Raw genomic sequence first — 19918 nt, 5'->3', positions numbered from 1 at the left:
CCCTCACTCCCCGCACCCTTTAATATCCCACCCAGTCTAATCCCGCTCTCCCCCTCACTCCCCGTACCCTTTAATATCCCACCCAGTCTAATCCCACTCTCCCCCTCGCTCCCCGTACCCTTTAATATCCCACCCAGTCTAATCCCACTCTCCCACTCACTCCCCGCACCCTTTAATATCCCACCCAGTCTAATCCCGCTCTCCCCCTCACTCCCCGCACCCTTTAATATCCCACCCAGTCTAATCCCACTCTCACCCTCACTCCCCGCACCCTTTAATATCCCACCCAGTCTAACCCCACTCTCCCCCTCACTCCCCGCACCCTTTAAGATCCCACCTAGTCTAATCCCACTCTCCCCCTCACTCCCCGCACCCTTTAATGTCCCACCCAGTCTAATCCCACTCTCCCCCTCACTCCCCACACCCTTTAATATCGCACCCAGTCTAATCCCCCTCTCCCCCTCACTCCCCGTACCCTTTAATATCCCACCCAGTCTAATCCCACTCTCCCCCTCGCTCCCCGTACCCTTTAATATCCCACCCAGTCTAATCCCACTCTCCCCCTCGCTCCCCGTACCCTTTAATATCCCACCCAGTCTAATCCCACTCTCCCCCTCGCTCCCCGTACCCTTTAATATCCCACCCAGTCTAATCCCACTCTCCCACTCACTCCCCGCACCCTTTAATATCCCACCCAGTCTAATCCCGCTCTCCCCCTCACTCCCCGCACCCTTTAATATCCCACCCAGTCTAATCCCGCTCTCCCCCTCACTCCCCGCACCCTTTAATATCCCACCCAGTCTAATCCCGCTCTCCCCCTCACTCCCCGCACCCTTTAATATACCACCCAGTCTAATCCCACTCTCCCCCTCACTCCCCGCACCCTTTAATATCCCACCCAGTCTAATCCCACTCTCCCCCTCACTCCCCGTACCCTTTAATATCCCACCCAGTCTAATCCCACTCTCCCCCTCACTCCCCGCACCCTTTAATAGCCCACCCAGTGTAATCCCACTCTCCCCCTCACTCCCTGTACCCTTTAATATCCCACCCAGTCTAATCCCACTCACTCCCCGCACCCTTTAATATCCCACCCAGTCTAATCCCACTCTCCCCCTCACTCCCCGCACCCTTTAATATCCCACCCAGTCTAATCCCACTCTCCCCATCACTCCCCGCACCCTTTAATATACCACCCAGTCTAATCCCACTCTCCCCCTCACTCCCCACACCCTTTAATAACCCACCCAGTCTAATCCCACTCTCCCTCACTCCCCACACCCTTTAATAACCCACCCAGTGTAATCCCACTCTCCCTCACTCCCCGTACCCTTTAATATCCCACCCAGTCTAATCCCCCTCACTCCCCGCACCCTTTAATATCCCACCCAGTCTAATCCCACTCTCCCCCTCACTCCCCGCACCCTTTAATATCCCACCCAGTCTAATCCCACTCTTCCCCGCACCCTTTAATATCGCACCCAGTCTAATCCCACTCTCCCCCTCACTCCCCGCACCCTTTAATATCGCACCCAGTCCAATCCCCAAGTGAGCCTGGTGGAACCTATCAGTGCAGCTCGGAGAAGCATGTGGTTTCCAAGAACTAGTTGTTGTCGTTGTGAAGTTTCGCCGATGATGTTGAAAAACACAAATGTGACTGTGTCGCATTCCACAAAATAAATTGCACCTTCGCCACTATCTGGCTCCCTGCTGTCTGAACACGAACATAACGGTTTCAGATCCTGGGACTCGGGCAGAATGCAAAGTACTTTAGGTGTCTGGGTCATGAGAAACCCAGTCTCTGTTGTTATCCTGATCTGTCTGATGTTATTGTTAATCTGGGGCCATATGATGGTTCCCGATCCGCAGGAGGAGCACCGCACAGCGGCGGCTGTCGCGGAGACTGCGCGGCTGGGCAGGGAGCTCACACAGCTCCGGGCAGAGAAGGTACGTCTGCAGAAACGTCTGCAGCAGTCGGAGGCGAAAGCCGAGGGTCTGGAGTCCCAGCTCTCGCAGGTCAAGCTCAGCCTGAAGGAGGACATGGTGAGTCGGAGGGGCAGTACTGAGGGAGCGCCGCACTGTCGGAGGGGCAGTACTGAGGGAGCGCCGCGCTGTCGGAGGGGCGGTACTGAGGGAGCGCCGCGCTGTCGGAGGGGCGGTACTGAGGGAGCGCCGCGCTGTCGGAGGGGCGGTACTGAGGGAGCGCCGCGCTGTCGGAGGGGCGGTACTGAGGGAGCGCCGCGCTGTCGGAGGGGCGGTACTGAGGGAGCGCCGCACTGTCGGAGGGGCGGTACTGAGGGAGCGCCGCGCTGTCGGAGGGGCGGTACTGAGGGAGCGCCGCGCTGTCGGAGGGGCGGTACTGAGGGAGCGCCGCGCTGTCGGAGGGGCGGTACTGAGGGAGCGCCGCGCTGTCGGAGGGGCGGTACTGAGGGAGCGCCGCGCTGTCGGAGGGGCGGTACTGAGGGAGCGCCGCGCTGTCGGAGGGGCGGTACTGAGGGAGCGCCGCGCTGTCAGAGAGGCGGTACTGAGGGAGCGCCGCGCTGTCGGAGGGGCGGTACTGAGGGAGCGCCGCGCTGTCGGAGGGGCGGTACTGAGGGAGCGCCGCGCTGTCGGAGGGGCGGTACTGAGGGAGCGCCGCGCTGTCGGAGGGGCGGTACTGAGGGAGCGCCGCGCTGTCAGAGGGGCGGTACTGAGGGAGCGCCGCGCTGTCGGAGGGGCGGTACTGAGGGAGCGCCGCGCTGTCGGAGGGGCGGTACTGAGGGAGCGCCGCGCTGTCGGAGGGGCGGTACTGAGGGAGCGCCGCGCTGTCGGAGGGGCGGTACTGAGGGAGCGCCGCGCTGTCGGAGGGGCGGTACTGAGGGAGCGCCGCGCTGTCGGAGGGGCGGTACTGAGGGAGCGCCGCGCTGTCGGAGGGGCAGTACTGAGGGAGCGCCGCGCTGTCGGAGGGGCAGTACTGAGGGAGCACTGCACTGTCGGAGGGGCAGTACTGAGGGAGTGCTGCACTGTCGGAGGGGCAGTACTGAGGGAGTGCTGCACTGTCGGAGGGGCAGTAAAGTGCTTTGGGACCTCCTGAGGTGGCTATTGGAATGCCAGTCCTTCTTCACTCAAAGGGCTCTGTTCTCTGGGAGAATTTACTGTCGGTGATTATCACTAAAATGAAACAACTGCACCCCAGCCTCTCTCCCGCACTTCTCCATAGCAACCTTACATCACATGTGATCCTAGACAGTGCTTCGGCAGGCTCTTCCACCACAGTGTGCATCACAGCCAGGCCTGGTATCCAGACACACACACGCACTCCTGCAGGTTTCCCTAAACCACTTTGCTTTGTAATTACCCTCCCCATCTTTATTAATCTTTTCTCGACTACACTTCCAGCCAGTCAGCTCTCTGGATTCTTCCTAGTTGTCTCTCTCCTCTGTGCGATTATTATCGTTCCTCCAAATCCAGCCTCTTGTGCATTCCCCGATTTTCGTCGCTCCACCATTGGCGGCCGTACCTTCAGTTGTCCAGGTCCTAAGCTCTGGAATTCCCTCCCTAAACCTCTCCGCCTCTCCAACTCTCTCTCCTTCTTTAAGACAGGAAATCGGGGCTGCGTGAGAGGCCAGAATGGGAGGAGTACTGAGATCTCGGAGGGCTGTGGAGCTGGAGGAGGAGACAGAGATAGGGAGGGAGTGAGGCCATGGAGGGATTTGAAAACAAGGATGAGAATTTTGGATGTGATTCCGGCTTGCAACCCTCCCAGTCCCTCTCCCAAAAAGACGATCCTTCCATCAGTGGCTATTCAACTGTGGGCAGCATCGCAGTTGAGCCTGATCCTGTCCTCGCACAGACTGATCCCACACAGTCTAATCCCACTCTCCCCCTCACTCCCCGCACCCTTTAATATCCCACCCAGTCTAACCCCACTCTCCCCCTCACTCCCCGCACCCTTTAATATCCCACCCAGTCTAATCCCACTCTCCCGCTCACTCCTCGCCCCCTTTAATATCCCATCCGATCTAATCCCACTCTCCCCCTCACTCCCCGCACCCTTTAATATCCCACCCAGTTTAATCCCACAATCCCCCTCACTCCCCGCACCCTTTAATATCCCACCCAGTCTAATCCCACTCTCCCCCTCACTCCCCGCACCCTTTAATATCCCACCCAGTCTAATCTCACTCCCCGCACCCTTTAATATCCCACCCAGTCTAATCCCACTCTCCCCCTCACTCCCCGCACCCTTTAATATCCCACCCAGTCTAACCCCACTCTCCCCCTCACTCCCCGCACCCTTTAATATCCCACCCAGTCTAACCCCACTCTCCCCCTCACTCCTCGCACCCTTTAATATCCCTTCTGTTCGAGGTGTTATCTAAATCCTGTTTTAATTGCTTGCTGTGGGAGATGTTATTGACTCGGATCAGTTGCCCAACATGCCGACATAACACAGACCCTACAGGCCAACAAGTCTCTCACTGGGTGAAGCACTTTTACATTTTTAGACGATGTGCTGTATAAATCCAAGTCTTTCTTTCATAAATAAAAGGAGAAAATACTGGGAAACTCTCAGCAGGTCAGGCAGCATCTGTGACATGCGAAGCCCAGTTAACGTTTCAGGTCAATGACCTTTCGTCAGTTCTGGATTTCAACAGCCGCAGTATTTTTCTCAAGTGCACCTTTCATCCTCGCCTTGAGCTGGAGAGATACCGGACCCCTCAACGTTCCCCGTAATTTCTTTTTGGGGCCCTTTAACGGGCTGCCCGGCCCATTCAAAAGTCCGTGCAGGCGCGTGTTTTTTATTCCAATTTAAAGCTTGCTCACCAGCTGCCCGAGACCCCTGGAGCACTGCGCTGGATCCCTGGAGCGCTGCGCAGTCGCGCAGCTTAAGGCGAACATTGCTGAACTCCCAGGACTGTGGAGTCTCACCCAGGACCTGAAACTGTTTTTCTGACAATTCCCCTTTAATTGAGCCTGGTGGAACCTATCAGTGCAGCTCGGAGAAGCATGTGGTTTCCAAGAACTAGTTGTTGTCGTTGTGAAGTTTCACCAATGATGTTGCAAAACACAAATGTGACTGTGTCGCATTCCACAAAATAAATTGCACATTCGCCACTATCTGGCTCCCTGCTGTCTGAACACGAACATAACGGTTTCAGATCCTGGGACTAGGGCAGAATGCAAAGATCTTTCGGTGCCTGGGTCATGAGAAACCCAGTCTCTGTTGTTATCCTGATCTGTCTGATGTTATTGTTAACCTGAGGCCAGATGATGGTTCCCGTTCCGCAGGAGGAGCACCGCACAGCGCCGGCTACCGCGGAGATTGCCCGGCTGGGCAGGGAGCTCACACAGCTCCGGGCAGAGAAGGTACGTCTGCAGAAACTTCTGCAGCAGTCGGAGGCGAAAGCCGAGGGTCTGGAGTCCCAGCTCTCGCAAGTCAACCTCAGCCTGAAGGAGGACACGGTGAGTCGGAGAGGCAGTACTGAGGGAGTGCCGCACTGTCGGAGGGGCTGTACTGAGGGAGTGCCGCACTGTCGGAGGGGCAGTACTGAGGGAGTGCCGCACTGTCGGAGGGGCAGTACTGAGGGAGCGCCGCACTGTCGGAGGGGCAGTACTGAGGGAGTGCCGCACTGTCGGAGGGGCAGTACTGAGGGAGCGCCGCACTGTCGGAGGGGCAGTACTGAGGGAGTTTTGCACTGTCGGAGGGGCAGTACTGAGGGAGCGCTGCACTGTCGGAGGGGCAGTACTGAGGGAGCGCCGCACTGTCAGAGGGGCAGTACTGAGGGAGTGCCGCACTGTCGGAGGGGCTGTACTGAGGGAGCGCCGCACTGTTGGAGGGGCAGTACTGAGGGAGCGCCGCACTGTCAGAGGGGCAGTACTGAGGGAGTGCCGCACTGTCGGAGGGGCAGTACTGAGGGAGTGCCGCACTGTCGGAGGGGCAGTACTGAGGGAGTGCCGCACTGTCGGAGGGGCAGTACTGAGGGAGTTTTGCACTGTCGGAGGGGCAGTACTGAGGGAGCGCCGCACTGTCGGAGGGGCAGTACTGAGGGAGCGCCGCACTGTCGGAGGGGCAGTACTGAGGGAGTGCCGCACTGTCGGAGGGGCAGTACTGAGGGAGTTTTGCACTGTCGGAGGGGCAGTACTGAGGGAGCGCTGCACTGTCGGAGGGGCAGTACTGAGGGAGCGCCGCACTGTCAGAGGGGCAGTACTGAGGGAGTGCCGCACTGTCGGAGGGGCTGTACTGAGGGAGCGCCGCACTGTCAGAGGGGCAGTACTGAGGGAGTGCCGCACTGTCGGAGGGGCAGTACTGAGGGAGTGCCGCACTGTCGGAGGGGCAGTATTGAGGGACTGCTGCACTGTCGGAGGGGCAGTACTGAGGGAGTGCTGCACTGTCGGAGGGGCAGCACTGAGGGAGTGCTGCACAGTCGGAGGGGCAGTAAAGTGCTTTGGGACCTCCTGAGGTGGCTATTGGAATGCCAGTCTGATGCGCCATCAATTACTCCAAAGACTGAGGTTAAGCGAGTAACAACCAGGCTTTTATTAACTAAAGAATGAAGGTCTAGTCTCGAGTGGTCGACCCGTCCAGAATACTAAGGGACTGGGAGGTAGTCACTTATATACCTGGAATAGTGGGAGGAGTCAGCCGAGGCATGTCCAGACCTGTACCTAGTGGAATACACATACACATACAGACAGGTATAACAGTGGTTTACCACATTCACCCCTTGTTTAAAAATGAGTCCGGCGGGGTGAAGTGTATTTAAAAGTTCGTGTATTGGAGTCTCTCCGGAGGTCTTGTCTGCCGCTGTGATCGACGTGGCGACGGCCGGGGTGGTGGAGCTTCCGGCGTCGCGTCCCGTGTAGGCTGGGGCACTGGAGTGTAGTCCTCGTGGGTGACGGTCCAAGGCGAGCCGGCTGCTGGGGTTGGATATCGGGTCGTGGGGGGGGGTGGTAATGGGTAGTGGTTTACAGCGGTCCCCGAGGGTGTCGTGGGGGGGGGGTGGTAATGGGTAGTGGGTTACAGCGGTCCCCGAGGGTGCGAGGTCTCGTCTGGAGACTGTGTCCTCCCGCCCGTCCGGGTACGCAATGTAAGCGTACTGGGGGTTGGCGTGGAGGAGGTCGACCCTCTCGACCAGGGGGTCCATTTTATTGGTCCTCACGTGTCTTCTCAGTAGTACCGGCCCTGGGGACGTCAGCCATGGTGGTAACGCTGTCCCCGATGTGGACTTCCTTGGGAAGACAAACATTTTCTCGTGAGGGGTGGCATTGGTGGCAGTGCAGAGCAGTGACCGAATCGAGTGGAGCGCATCGGGGAGCACCTCCTGCCAGCGGGAGGTCGGAAGGCCCCTAGACTTTAAGGCTAGTAGGGCGGCCTTCCAAACTGTTGCATTCTCTCTTTCCACCTGTCCGTTCCCCCGGGGGTTGTAACTGGTGGTCCTGCTTGTGGCTATACCCCTAGCGAGCAGGTACTGGCGGAGTTCGTCGCTCATAAACGATGAGCCCCGGTCGCTATGGATATAGCTGGGGAAACCGAACAGGGTGAAGAGGCTGTTCAGACATTTAATGACCGTGGCACTGGTCATGTCCGGGCAGGGGATAGCGAACGGGAAACGGGAGTACTCGTCAATGATGTTGAGGAAGTACACATTGCGGTCGGAGGAGGGGAGAGGCCCTTTAAAATCGACGCTCAGGCGTTCGAAAGGGCGAGTGGCTTTTATCAGGTGGGCTCTGTCTGGTCTATAAAAGTGCGGTTTGCACTCAGCGCAGACTTGGCAGTTCTTGGTCATGGTCCTGACCTCCTCAATAGAGTAAGGCAGGTTGCGGGCCTTGATGACGTGGAAGAACCTGGTGACCCCCGGGTGGCAGAGGTCATTGTGGAGGGCCCTCAGCCTATCGATCTGCGCGCTGGCGCAGGTGCCACGCGATAGGGCATCTGGGGGTTCATTGAGCTTCCCAGGCCGGTACAAGATCTCGTAATTGTAGGTGGAAAGTTCGATTCTCCACCTCAAGATCTTGTCATTTTTGATTTTGCCCCTCTGCTTGTTGTTGAACATAAAAGCAACTGAACGCTGGTCAGTGAGCAGGGTAAATCGTTTTCCGGCCAGGTAGTGCCTCCAATGACGCACAGCCTCCACAATAGCCTGGGCCTCCTTCTCGACCGCGGAGTGTCTGGTCTCCGGGCCCTGGAGGGTTCGTGAGAAGAATGCCACAGGTCTCCCCGCCTGATTAAGGGTGGCGGCCAGAGCGAAGTCGGACGCATCGCTTTCCACCTGGAAGGGGATGGATTCGTCCACTGCGTGCATGGTGGCTTTGGCAATGTCCTCCTTGATACGGTGGAAGGCCGAGCGGGCCTCTGCCATCAGGGGAAAAGAGGTGGATTTGATCAGCGGACGGGCTTTGTCTGCATAGTAGGGGACCCACTGGGCGTAGTAGGAAAAAAACCCTAGGCACTTCTTCAGAGCTTTTAGGCAGTGGGGCAGTGGGAGTTCCATAAGGGGACGCATCCGGTCCGGGTCGGGACCGATGACCCCGTGTTCCACAACACAGCCAAGGATGGCGAGGCGGTCTGTGCGGAATATGCACTTCTCCTTGTTATATGTCAGGTTCAGGAGTTGGGCGGTGCGGAGGAATTTCTCGAGGTTTGCGTCATGGTCCTGCAAGTCATGGCCGCAGATGGTCACATTGTCTAGGTAAGGAAAAGTGGCCTGCAGCGCGTTTTGATCGACCATCCGGTCCATCTCCCTTTGGAAGACAGAGACCCCGTTGGTAACGCCAAAGGGAACCCTAAGGAAGTGATAGAGGCAGCCGTTTGCCTCAAAAGCAGTATACTGGCGGTCTTCAGGGCGGATGGGGAGCTGGTGGTACGCTGATTTCAGGTCAGTGGTCGAAAAGACGCGGTACTGCGCGATCTGGTTGACCATGTCAGCTATGCGGGGGAGTGGGTAGGCGTCCAGCAGGGTGTAGCGGTTTATTGTTTGGTTGTAATCGATGGCCAGGCGTTGTTTCTCGCCGGTCTTAACGACCACAACCTGGGCTCGCCAGGGGCTGGAGCTGCCCTCAATAATCCCCTCCTTCAGGAGCTGCTCCACTTCGGTTTTGATGAAAACCCTGTCCCCAGCACTGTATCGCCTGCTCTTTGTGGCGATGGGCTTACAGTCGGGGGTGAGGTTAGCAAACAGTGGAGGGGGTGGGACTCTGAGTGTGGAGAGGTTGCATCTGGTGCGCGGCGGGCAATTTGGAGGCTGCTGGCTGCGGACTGTGAGTGGGGGGAGGGGGCCACCGTACGCCATCGTAACACTTTTGAGGTGGCACTGGAAATCCAACCCCAGTAGAACGGCAGCGCAAAGTTGGGGCAGGACCAGCAGTTTAAAATTATTGAACACAGTCCCGTCTACTACTAGTGTCACCACGCAGTAGCCGCCAATGTCCGCTGACTGGGACTCGGCGGCCATAGAAATCCGCTGGTGCGCAGGCAGGACTGGGAGAGAGCAACGCCGCACCGTGTCGGGGTGGATGAAGCTCTCTGTGCTCCCGGAGTCAAAAGGGCAGTTTATTGCATGGCCGTTTACCTTAACGTCCATTTTGGACCGAGCTAGTTGGTGCGGTCTCGTTTGGTCCAGCGTAACAGAGGCCAGCGTAGGGGTCGGTGTGTCGCTGCGGGTATCAGATGGGGGGGGGGGGGGGTTGGCGGCCTGCTGCGTCCCGGCTGGTGTCCAAGATGGCGGCGTCCATGATTCCCATGTGGCTGGAGTCGTCCAAGATGGCTGCTGCTGCGGTGGTTCGCACATGGCTGGGGAGGCCCAAGATGGCGGCCCGCACGGCCCACACGCGGCGCTGTTGGGGGCCCAAGATGGCGGCTCGCACGGCCCACACGCGGCGCTGCTGGCGTTCGGGGTGGCTTTGGCCTTGCAGACGCTAGCGTAGTGTCCCTTTTTCCCGCAGGTCGCATTCTTCGCCGGGCAGCGCGCTCTGGGGTGTTTGGCCTGGCCACAGAAGTAGCATATCTGGCCTTGGGATACTGCTGTCTGGCTTTGGGACACTGCTGCGGTGGTTGGGCCGTTGTTGGGCTGTGGCTGGGGTGGCACGGTGCTATGGGGCTGTCCTACCGTGTCCCAGGTTGTCGTTCCCCGCGGCGTCCACGGTGCAGAGGAGTAGGCATCCATGCCCCGGTAGGCTGCGTCCAGCGTTAGTGCGATTTCGGAGGCTTTGTCGAGGGTGAGGTCACTCTGCTCCAGCAGTCGCTGTCGGGTGTAGTTGGACCTGTGGCCCACTACGAAGGCATCCCGGATCAGTTCCTCCGTGTACTTAGTGGGCGTTACCGCCTTACACCCACAGGCCCGGCCAAGCACGGACAGTGCTTAGAGGTATTCCTCAGTCGATTCCCCAGGTTGTTGCTTGCGACTCCCCAGGAGGTGCCTGGCGTAAACTTCATTCACAGGGCGCGTGTACTGGGTCTTGAGGAGCTGGAGGGCGGCTGTGTACGAGGTCGCGTCCCGGATGACTGAGTACACTCGGTGGTTCACCTTGGAGATCAGGACAGACAGTTTGTCCGCATCCGTTGCGACCGCAGTGGAGGCAGTCAGGAATGCCTCGAAGCACATGAGCCAGTGAGCAAACTTGGTGGAAGCGTCCGCTTCCCGACTGTCCAGGTCCAGGCATGCTGGTGTGAGGATCTTCTCCATTATAAAAAATTTAGTTAATAAAATTGATGCACCATCAATTACTCAAAAGACTGAGGTTAAGCGAGTAACAACCAGGCTTTTATTAACTAAAGAATGAAGGTCTAGTCTCGAGTGGTCGACCCATCCAGAATACTAAGGGACTGGGAGGTAGTCACTTATATACCTGGAATAGTGGGAGGAGTCAGCCTAGGCATGTCCAGACCTGTACCTAGTGGAATACACATACACATACAGACAGGTATAACAGTGGTTTACCACACAGTCTTTCTTCACTCAAAGGGCTCTGTTCTCCGGGAGAATTTACTGTCAGTGATTATCACTAAAATGAAACAACTGCACCCACCCAGCCTCTCTCCCGCACTTCTCCATAGCAACCTTACATCACATGTGATCCTAGACAGTGCTTCGGCAGGCTCTTCCACCACAGTGTGCATCACAGCCAGGCCTGGTATCCAGACACACACACACACTCCTGCAGGTTTCCCTAAACCACTTTGCTTTGTAATTACCCTCCCCATCTTTATTAATCTTTTCTCGATTACACTTCCAGCCAGTCAACTTTCTGGATTCTTCCTAGTTGTCTTTCTCCTCTGTGCGATTATTTTCGTTCCTCCAAATCCGGCCTCTTGCGCATTCCCCGATTTTCATCACTCCACCATTGGTGGCCGTGCCTTCAGTTGACCAGGTCCTAAGCCCTGGAATTCCCTCCCTAAACCTCTCCAACTCTCTGTCCTCCTTTAAGACTTTCCTTCAAACCTACCTCTTTGACGAAGAAGAACATAAGAAATAAGAGCAGGAGTCGGCCATTCGGCCCCTCGAGTCAGTAAGATCATGGCTGATCTTCGACCTCAACTTCACTTATGTTTCTCTTTCCTTATGTGGCTCGGTGTCAAATCTTGTTTGATAATCGCTCCTGTGCAGCACCTTGGGACGTTTTACTACGTTAAAGGCGCTATATAAATACGAGTTGTTGTTGTTGCTGTATGGGCTGTGTACATGTTGCTGTCGAATGGCATTTATAACCTAGACAGTCCCCCCAACCCCCACCGATCAATTTATTTATCGATAAATAATCAATAAATTTATTTAATTATAAGTTGCGAGTTCCTCACGATGCTCTCCCAGTGCGGCCACCCTGTAACCAGAGATTATTCTAGAAGCCTGGGTAGAAATATCAATGTAATTACTGTAGAAATTACTTTTTTTACATTATTGCTTGTTCATTTTATGTGCTGTCTTTTTATGTCTTTTATTTATTTTATGTCTGCTTTATTTATATTTAAAGTATGTCTGCGTGTATATGTCGGTATGTGTTTTTTTGTGATGGCGCCGATGAAGATGGCTGCCGTCCTTGCGAGCTCCGTGCGTACCAGGCAGCTCAGTGTTCTTGCTGCTTGGTGCTGTCGGCTCGTCAAGAAAAAAGCATTTCACTGACTAGATTACACTTGTATTTAGTTATGTGACCAATAAAATTGAAATTGAAATTGATCAGTGAGCTGTAAACAGACACTTTTTTGAGGGACCTTTAGCTACCCTGGTGACAAGTTGCAGATTCAATCATTTCTCTTGCCTGCACAGTGGGACTGTGCCCGTCAGTGCCTGCAAAACACAACAACTTGCATTTATATAGCGCCTTTAACGTAGTAAAACATCCCAAGGTGCTTCACAGGAGCGATTATCAAACACAATATTGACTCCGAGCCACATCATGAGATATTAGGACAGGTGACCAAAAGCTGGGTCAAAGAGGTCGGTTTTAAGGAGCATCTTAAAGGAGCAGAGAGAGGCGGAGAGGTTTAGAGAGGGAATTCCAGAGCTTAGGGCCCAGGCAGCTGAAGGCACGGCCGCCAATGGTGGAGTGATGGAAATCGGGGATGTGTGGGAGGCCAGAATTGAAGGAGCAGAGAGATCTTGGGGGGTTGTGGGGCTGGAGGAGGTTACAGAAATAGGGAGGGGTGAGGGCCACGGAGGGATTTGAAAACAAGGATGAGAATTTTGAAATCGAGGTGTTGCCGGACCGGGGGCCAATGTAGGTCAGCGAGTACAGGGGGTGATGGGCGAACGGGACTGGGTGTGAGTTAGGACACGGGGCAGTGAGCACAGGGGGTGATGGGTGAACGGGACTTGGTGCGAGTTAGGACACGGGGCAGTGAGCACAGGAGGTGATGGGTGAACGGGACTGGGTGTGAGTTAGGACACGGGGCAGTGAGCACAGGGGGTGATGGGTGAACGGGACTCGGTGCGAGTTAGGACACGGGGCAGCTGAGTTTTGGATGAGCTGAAGTTTACGGAGGGTGGAAAATGGGAGGCCGGCCCGGAGAGAACTGGAATAGTCGAGTCTGGAGGTAACAAAGGCATGGATGAGGGTTTCAGCAGCGGATGAGCTGAGGCAGGGGCGGAGACGGGCGATGTTACAGAGGTGGAAGTAGGCGCTGTTGAGTTCCTGGGTCTGTGCCAATTAACCCTTTCACCCTTAAGTTCCGAAAGATTCGGTTTAACCCTTATTGGTGACAGCGATTATACTTTATTCAGTGTAAGCGAGACTCGATACATCACTAGTATCTGAGCAGTGGTTAACAAGGCGCATTCAAGTGTTATATTACCTGTTGTGCCCTGGGTAGAAAGGTTACGATCTCCACAGGCGAACCCCCGCCAGCCCGTTAGCCCCTTAGACTCTGCGTACGGTCGGTGTCGCGCATGTGGTCCCTCCACCAGTCCGCCCCTCCACCAGTCCGCCCCTCCACCAGTCCGCCCCTCCACCAGTCCGCCCCTCCACCAGTCCGCCCCTCCACCAGTCCGTCCCTCCTGGCCCGTCTGTGGATAGTCCCAAGCTTCTCTGCCGAATACCCCCACAACCCTTGTGTCTAAGAGGGCGAACCCCCTCTTATATCCCTTCTTCACAGCAATGTCTATGGGGACCAGTTAACCCAATCACAGACTTGCACCTGAATTTCACTACCCAGTTATAGGGATGCCACGTGCTCACTGGTCCCGCCCGCCCCTGTCAGGCCATCACCCTCACGACCCCCTCCTTCTCCTGACACCATCTGTGTTTCACTCCCTAACAGGGCCTAATTCAAACAAGACATGGTGTCCTTGTCCATCATTTATCTCGCCTGGGAAAAGAACAGTTATGATTCACTATGACTTCGCAGTTGTCCATATCAGGGTCTCTGGAATTTTGCCAAGCTGGCCTCGTTGGTTTGCAGGCAGCTATTCTTTTATGAGAAAATGCTGAAATGGTCTTTTTAAATTTTGATCAAGAAGGACCCATGAGTCTTTAGTTTTCTTCCATCTCACCTCCGAAACCAGGGCCGCCCATGGCATATCACAACAGGTTTACAAGTAGGATCATAAGTGCAACCATTACATCATGAAATCTTTAATCTACAATTAATGATGGTATGAATTGATTATATTTCGGGTCAGTTAGTAAGTGAATGTGTAGTGGAGACTTTCCCAGTATTCTCACCGTGTTCCTGGTGATGGTAAAGATGTTTGTTTCTTCGCTGCGACTTTAAATAAAAGATGCCTGTGAGCAGGCCACGCAGTATTAGTCACACCGTGTACTTTGTACCAAATTCCCTCATCCCAACAAGGACAAGTTCACGTTTTGCATCGCACCCCGCCATTTCGAGGGACTGATTAAGTACCACGGGGAGGGGGGGGAATACAGATGAGGAATGACCTAATTGAATGGCGGAACAGGCTCGGGGGAGGGCGGAGGGGGGTGCTGAATGGCCTCCTCCTGTTCCTATGCCCCAATTTAGTACTGCTGAGTTCTAATTAACCACTGCCACAGGCTGGAGATTCCCAGATCAAAGGGATAAGTGTTTTTTTTGGGACGTCGGTAGTTCGTTCGTTCTTTCCTTCTTTCTTTCCTCCTTTCTTTCTTTTCCTCCTTTCATTCTCTCTTTCTCCCTCCCTCCCTCATAGAGTGACCTCAGTCCTTTCTCCTGTCTGCCATCCCACTGCGTCACCCAGCTTTCCCAAAGGGACCTGACAAATATTTTACCCATGTCTCTTTTTTTGGTTGTCTTTTTTTGCACCTTTTTAAACAGACGTCCCTGCAAAAGCAGATCGCAGTTCAGGAGAAAACCATCGCAGACCTACGGAAACAGAACAAGGACCTGAAGAATGAAAACACTAACCTGCAAGGTCAGTACAACAATAACTTGCATTTATCTAGCGCCTTTAACGTAGTAAAACGTCCCAAGGTGCTTCACAGGAACGATTATCAGACACAATTTGACACCGAGCCACATAAGGATATTAGGACAGGTGAAAGAGGTCGGTTTTAAGGAGGTCTTAAAGGAGCAGAGAGAGGCGGAGAGGTTTAGGGAGGGAATTCCAGAGCTTAGGTGCACGGCCGCCAATTGGATTAAAATCGAGGATGTGCAAGAGGCCAGAATTGGAGGAGCGCAGATATCTCGGGGGGGTGGGGGGGGTGGGCGGTGGGGGAGGTTGTGGGGCTGGAGGAGGTTACAGAGATAGGGAGGGGCAAGGTCATGGAGGGATTTGAAAACAAGGATGAGAATTTTAAAATCGAGGTGTTGCTGGACCGGGAGCCAGTGTAGGTCAGGGGCGATGGGTGATTGGTGCGAGTTAGGATGCGGGCAACAGAGGTTTGGATGAGCTCGGAGGGTTGTAGGGCTGGAGGAGGTTACGGAGAGAGTGAGTGTCGAGGCCATGGAGGCACAGACTCGCGGATTAAACCCTCCGAGATCCATCAGAAGCGTCGCTGCTCTTTATTTTTGCAAAGAAGTTAAGAAGCACAGCAAGGAAAGGATTCATCGACCGCCAACTCCAGAGATTCCTCTTCTCGTGGAATAAGTCCGGCCAAATTGGACAGAGGAAAATCGGCAAACCGGAATCACTGGGATTCCCATTCCCAGTGATCCCTGCTGGAAACATGAGGACGTCAGGCCTCGGCAGTGATGCCCCCCACGCCAGAATAGCCCGATGACGCTCACTAACTGGACTCAGGCTCCAAGAATGGGCCACTTCTGGGTTGGTCGCTGATCCAAGTGGACCTGAATCCCATCAAGAGCCATTGCATTCAGTAGAGGTAGAGGAGAGCATTAGAAAAATGAATAAGGGGGAGGATTTTTTAAAAAAATTATTCTGGGTCAAACACAGCATGAAATACTGAAAAGGCCCAGGGAGCAAGTTAAAGGCTGTTGTAACTCACTGGGACTCCCGCTCACTTTGCGATTTCAACAGGTTTTTTTACTCTTACTTTATTAGGTGATCTGAAACGTTGCAAAGCGGATTTTTCCCACCTGAAACGGGAGCAACAGAACCAGGAGCAGAAACTCAGTGGGCTGGCTGACAGACTGGAAGAGAAACAGAGGGAAGTTCATAAGTTGAATCACCAAACCTCAAGCCTGTATCGGCAACTGTAAGCGCCCGTGTGTCTCTTAAATAAAATTTTACATTGAGAAGCACTGGAGATTGCTCAAGGTCCAGAGATAGGCACACAGCAGCAGGAAACTGGAGGAGATTTGGATATATATTTGAAAAGGACAATTTTGCAGGGCTGTGGGGAAAGAGCAGGGGGGAGTGGGACTAATTGGCGAGCTCGTTCAAAGAGCCGGCACAGACACGATGGGCCGAATGGGCTGCTTCTGTGCTGTGTGATTCTATGAGCGAGGATGAGGTGGAAAGAAAGAAAGACTTACATTAATATAGCTCCTTTTACAATCTTGGGACGTCCCAAAGCGCTTTGCAGCCAATGAAGTACTTTTGAAGTGTAGTCACTGTTGTAATTTGGAAACACGGCAGCCAATTTGCGCACAGCAAGCTCCCACAAACAGCATTGTGATAATGAGCAGATAATCTGTTTTAGTGATGTTGGTTGAGGGATAAATATTGGCCCCAGGACACCGGGGAGAACTCCCCCTGTTCTTCTTCGAAATAGTGCCGCGGGATTGTTTACGTCCACCTGAGAGAGCAGACGGGGCCTCGGTTTAACCTCTCATCCAAAAGACGGCACCTCCGACAGTGCGGCACTCCCTCAGCACTGCACTGGAGTCTCAGCCTAGATTTTTGTGCTCAAGTCTCTGGAGTGGGACTTGAACCCACAACCTTCTGACTCAGAGGTGAGAGAGAGTGCTACCCACTGACAGCTAAAGGAATGGGGGGAGGGCATCGCAATAGGGTTGAATAGTGGAGATGTGAGGATGGCCGAATATTCTGGAGATTTCCTCAATTCTCTTTGGCGAAGAGGGAGTGTTTCAACAGAACATTCCCTCAGGAAGGTCAATGGGTGGGTAGAGTCCATGATAGGGGAGAGTGTCCAGAGGCTGTGGGAGGAGATTCAATGGGTGGGTTGAGTCCGTGATAGGGTAGAGTGTACATGGGCTGTGGGAGGAGATTAAATGGGTGGGTAGAGTCCGTGATAGGGTAGAGTGTACATGGGCTGTGGGAGGAGATTAAATGGGTGGGTAGAGTCCATGATCAGGGAGAGTGTACATGGGCTGTGGGAGGAGATTAAATGGGTGGGTAGAGCCCATGGTAGGGGAGAGTGTCCATGGGCTGTGGGAGGAGATTAAATGGGTGGGTAGAGTCCATGATAGGGGAGAGTGTACATGGGCTGTGGGAGGAGATTAAATGGGTGGGTAGAGTCCATGATAGGGTAGTGTGTACATGGGCTGTGGGAGGAGATTAAATGGGTGGGTAGAGTCCATGATGGGGGAGAGTGTACATGGCCTGTGGGAGGAGATTAAATGGGTGGGTAGAGTCCATGATAGGGGAGAGTGTACATGGGCTGTGGGAGGAGATTAAATGGGTGGGTAGAGTCCATGATAGGGGAGAGTGTACATGGGCTGTGGGAGGAGATTAAATGGGTGGGTAGAGTCCATGATAGGGGAGAGTGTACATGGGCTGTGGGAGGAGATTAAATGGGTGGGTAGAGTCCATGATAGGGGAGAGTGTCCATGGGCTGTGGGAGGAGATTAAATGGGTGGGTAGAGTCCATGATAGGGTAGTGTGTACATGGGCTGTGGGAGGAGATTAAATGGGTGGGTAGAGTCCTTGATAGGGGAGAGTGCCCATGGGCTGTGGGAGGAGATTAAATGGGTGGGTAGAGTCCATGATAGCGGAGAGTTACAGGGGCTGTGGGAGGAGAGTAAATGGGTGGGTGGAGTCCTTGATAGGGGAAGAGTGTCCAGAGGCTGTGGGAGGAGATTAAATGGGTGGGTAGAGTCCATGATAGCGGAGAGTGTACAGGGGCTGTGGGAGGAGATTAAATGGGTGGGTAGAGTCCATGATATGGGAGAGTGTCCAGAGGCTGTGGGAGGAGATTAAATGGGTGGGTAGAGTCCATGATAGGGGAAGAGTGTCCAGAGGCTGTGGGAGGAGATTAAATGGGTGGGTAGAGTCCATGATAGCGGAGAGTGTACAGGGGCTGTGGGAGGAGATTAAATGGGTGGGTAGAGTCCATGATAGGGGAGAGTGTACATGGGCCGTGGGAGGAGATTAAATGGGTGGGTAGAGTCCATGATAGGGGAGAGTGTACATGGGCTGTGGGAGGAGATTAAATGGGTGGGTAGAGTCCATGATAGGGGAGAGTGTCCATGGGCCGTGGGAGGAGATTAAATGGGTGGGTAGAGTCCATGATATGGGAGAGTGTCCAGAGGCTGTGGGAGGAGATTAAATGGGTGGGTAGAGTCCACGATAGCGGAGAGTGTACAGGGGCTGTGGGAGGAGATTAAATGGGTGGGTAGAGTCCATGATAGGGGAGAGTGTACATGGGCCGTGGGAGGAGATTAAATGGGTGGGTAGAGTCCATGATAGGGGAGAGTGTACATGGGCTGTGGGAGGAGATTAAATGGGTGGGTAGAGTCCATGATAGGGGAGAGTGTACATGGGCTGTGGGAGGAGATTAAATGGGTGGGTGGAGTCCATGACAGGGTAGAGTGTCCATGGGCTGATGGTCTAATGACCTTTTCTCATTTTGTGCTTTACATTCCAATCATTCTTAATATTGGAAATTAATTCTGACTTTATCTTCTGACAGAGACGAATGTACGCCACGCAACAAACATAAGAATGACAGTCTGTTGACCTTTTTGCTTTGTGTTTACGGTTATTGCCTGGGTTTTGGGTCGTGCTATCAATGCAGTTAATGGTAAGTTGAACCAAAACAGAAGAATCTGTGGATTGGTACCCAACATGACATGAGGAAAGGGGGGTGGGTGGGGGGGCCAGGCTGTGGGGGGCGAACGGGACGGGGTGTTGGGGTGGGGGGTGGATGAACTTGGGGAAAGGAAAATAAACATTCTCAAACCTTTCCCTTGTGTTGTACAGGACTCCTCCAAAGACCTGGCATGATGACGAGAAGCCCTCAACACGTAGAGATGAAGCAAATGCTCCTGTGCGAAGGGAATGAGGCTGACTGTGATTGTAGGGAGCAACATTCTCTTCTAGTCTCTGAATAGCCATCCTCAAAGGAAAAATAATGCAAACGAGCTTCTCTGTGATGCAAATGGAAAGCAAGATCCTTGTCCTTTACAGCTGAAAGATTGTCGAGAGATGGAATCGCTGTGGTGGCCTCTCACCAAAGCCCAGATTCACTTGGTTGCCAGCAGGTTGTCACTCTCCCCGTCGTGTCCCGCAGTGTCTTCATATTAACAGACTGAAGGCTTTCTTTCGAAGAAGTGGTGTTGGGGCTGGTGGACACAGATCTGTAGCACGGTGCGGTTTCCAACCTAGCTGGTTTAAGTAACAGTGATAGTGAAGCTTGCCCTGGAGTAAACATGGACGTACGAGACACAGAATGTGAAAAGGCCACTCTACATCAGTCCCACTCCTCCCACGGCCCATGGACACTCTACCCTATCATGGACTCTACCCACCCGTTTAATCTCCTCCCACAGTCTAGTTCCACAGTTCCAAAGCCGGCACAGGCACGATGGGCCGAATGGCCTCCTCCTGTGCTGTTTAATTCTATGGCAGTTTATACTTATTCAGAGACTAACTAACAGAACACCAAGTTAATTTGTGTCTGTATTTTTAATAAACCACTTCTGTACATATTTGCAATACCATATAACGGTAAAAAAAACAACTCTCGTATGAAGTGGAGAGATTTTGTTGCTTCCACTGACCTCCAGAAGAAATTGCAGTCATTCCGAACCCCATCCTGATTGGAGCAGAGCACGTGACACAGACATTGACGTCTGTCACTACAGGGGGGAACATTCCAGCTTCACGCTACTGACTCACTACCGGCAGCAAGTGACAGAAACCCA

General features: G+C 54.0%; 1 protein-coding gene across 1 annotated transcript; it reads left to right on the top strand.

Moving 5' to 3' along the window:
• Positions 1-1587: 1587 nt before the first annotated feature.
• On the top strand, positions 1588-19700 carry LOC147080559 (uncharacterized). Its single transcript, XM_085981158.1, has 6 exons — positions 1588-2043; positions 5272-5445; positions 14726-14822; positions 15912-16065; positions 18685-18795; positions 18975-19700. The coding sequence occupies exons 1-5, from the start codon at positions 1759-1761 to the stop codon at positions 18791-18793; spliced, it is 819 nt and encodes a 272-aa protein (XP_085837284.1). The 5' UTR covers positions 1588-1758; the 3' UTR covers positions 18794-18795; positions 18975-19700.
• The last annotated feature ends 218 nt before the right edge of the window (positions 19701-19918 follow it).

Source organism: Somniosus microcephalus, unplaced genomic scaffold (genome assembly GCF_052327205.1).
Source record: "Somniosus microcephalus isolate GS21.2 unplaced genomic scaffold, FLI_Smic_1.0 scaffold1442, whole genome shotgun sequence".
NCBI classification, from domain to species: domain Eukaryota; kingdom Metazoa; phylum Chordata; class Chondrichthyes; order Squaliformes; family Somniosidae; genus Somniosus; species Somniosus microcephalus.
Note: the sequence above shows the minus strand (reverse complement) of the source record. Positions and strands in the feature narration are given on the sequence as shown.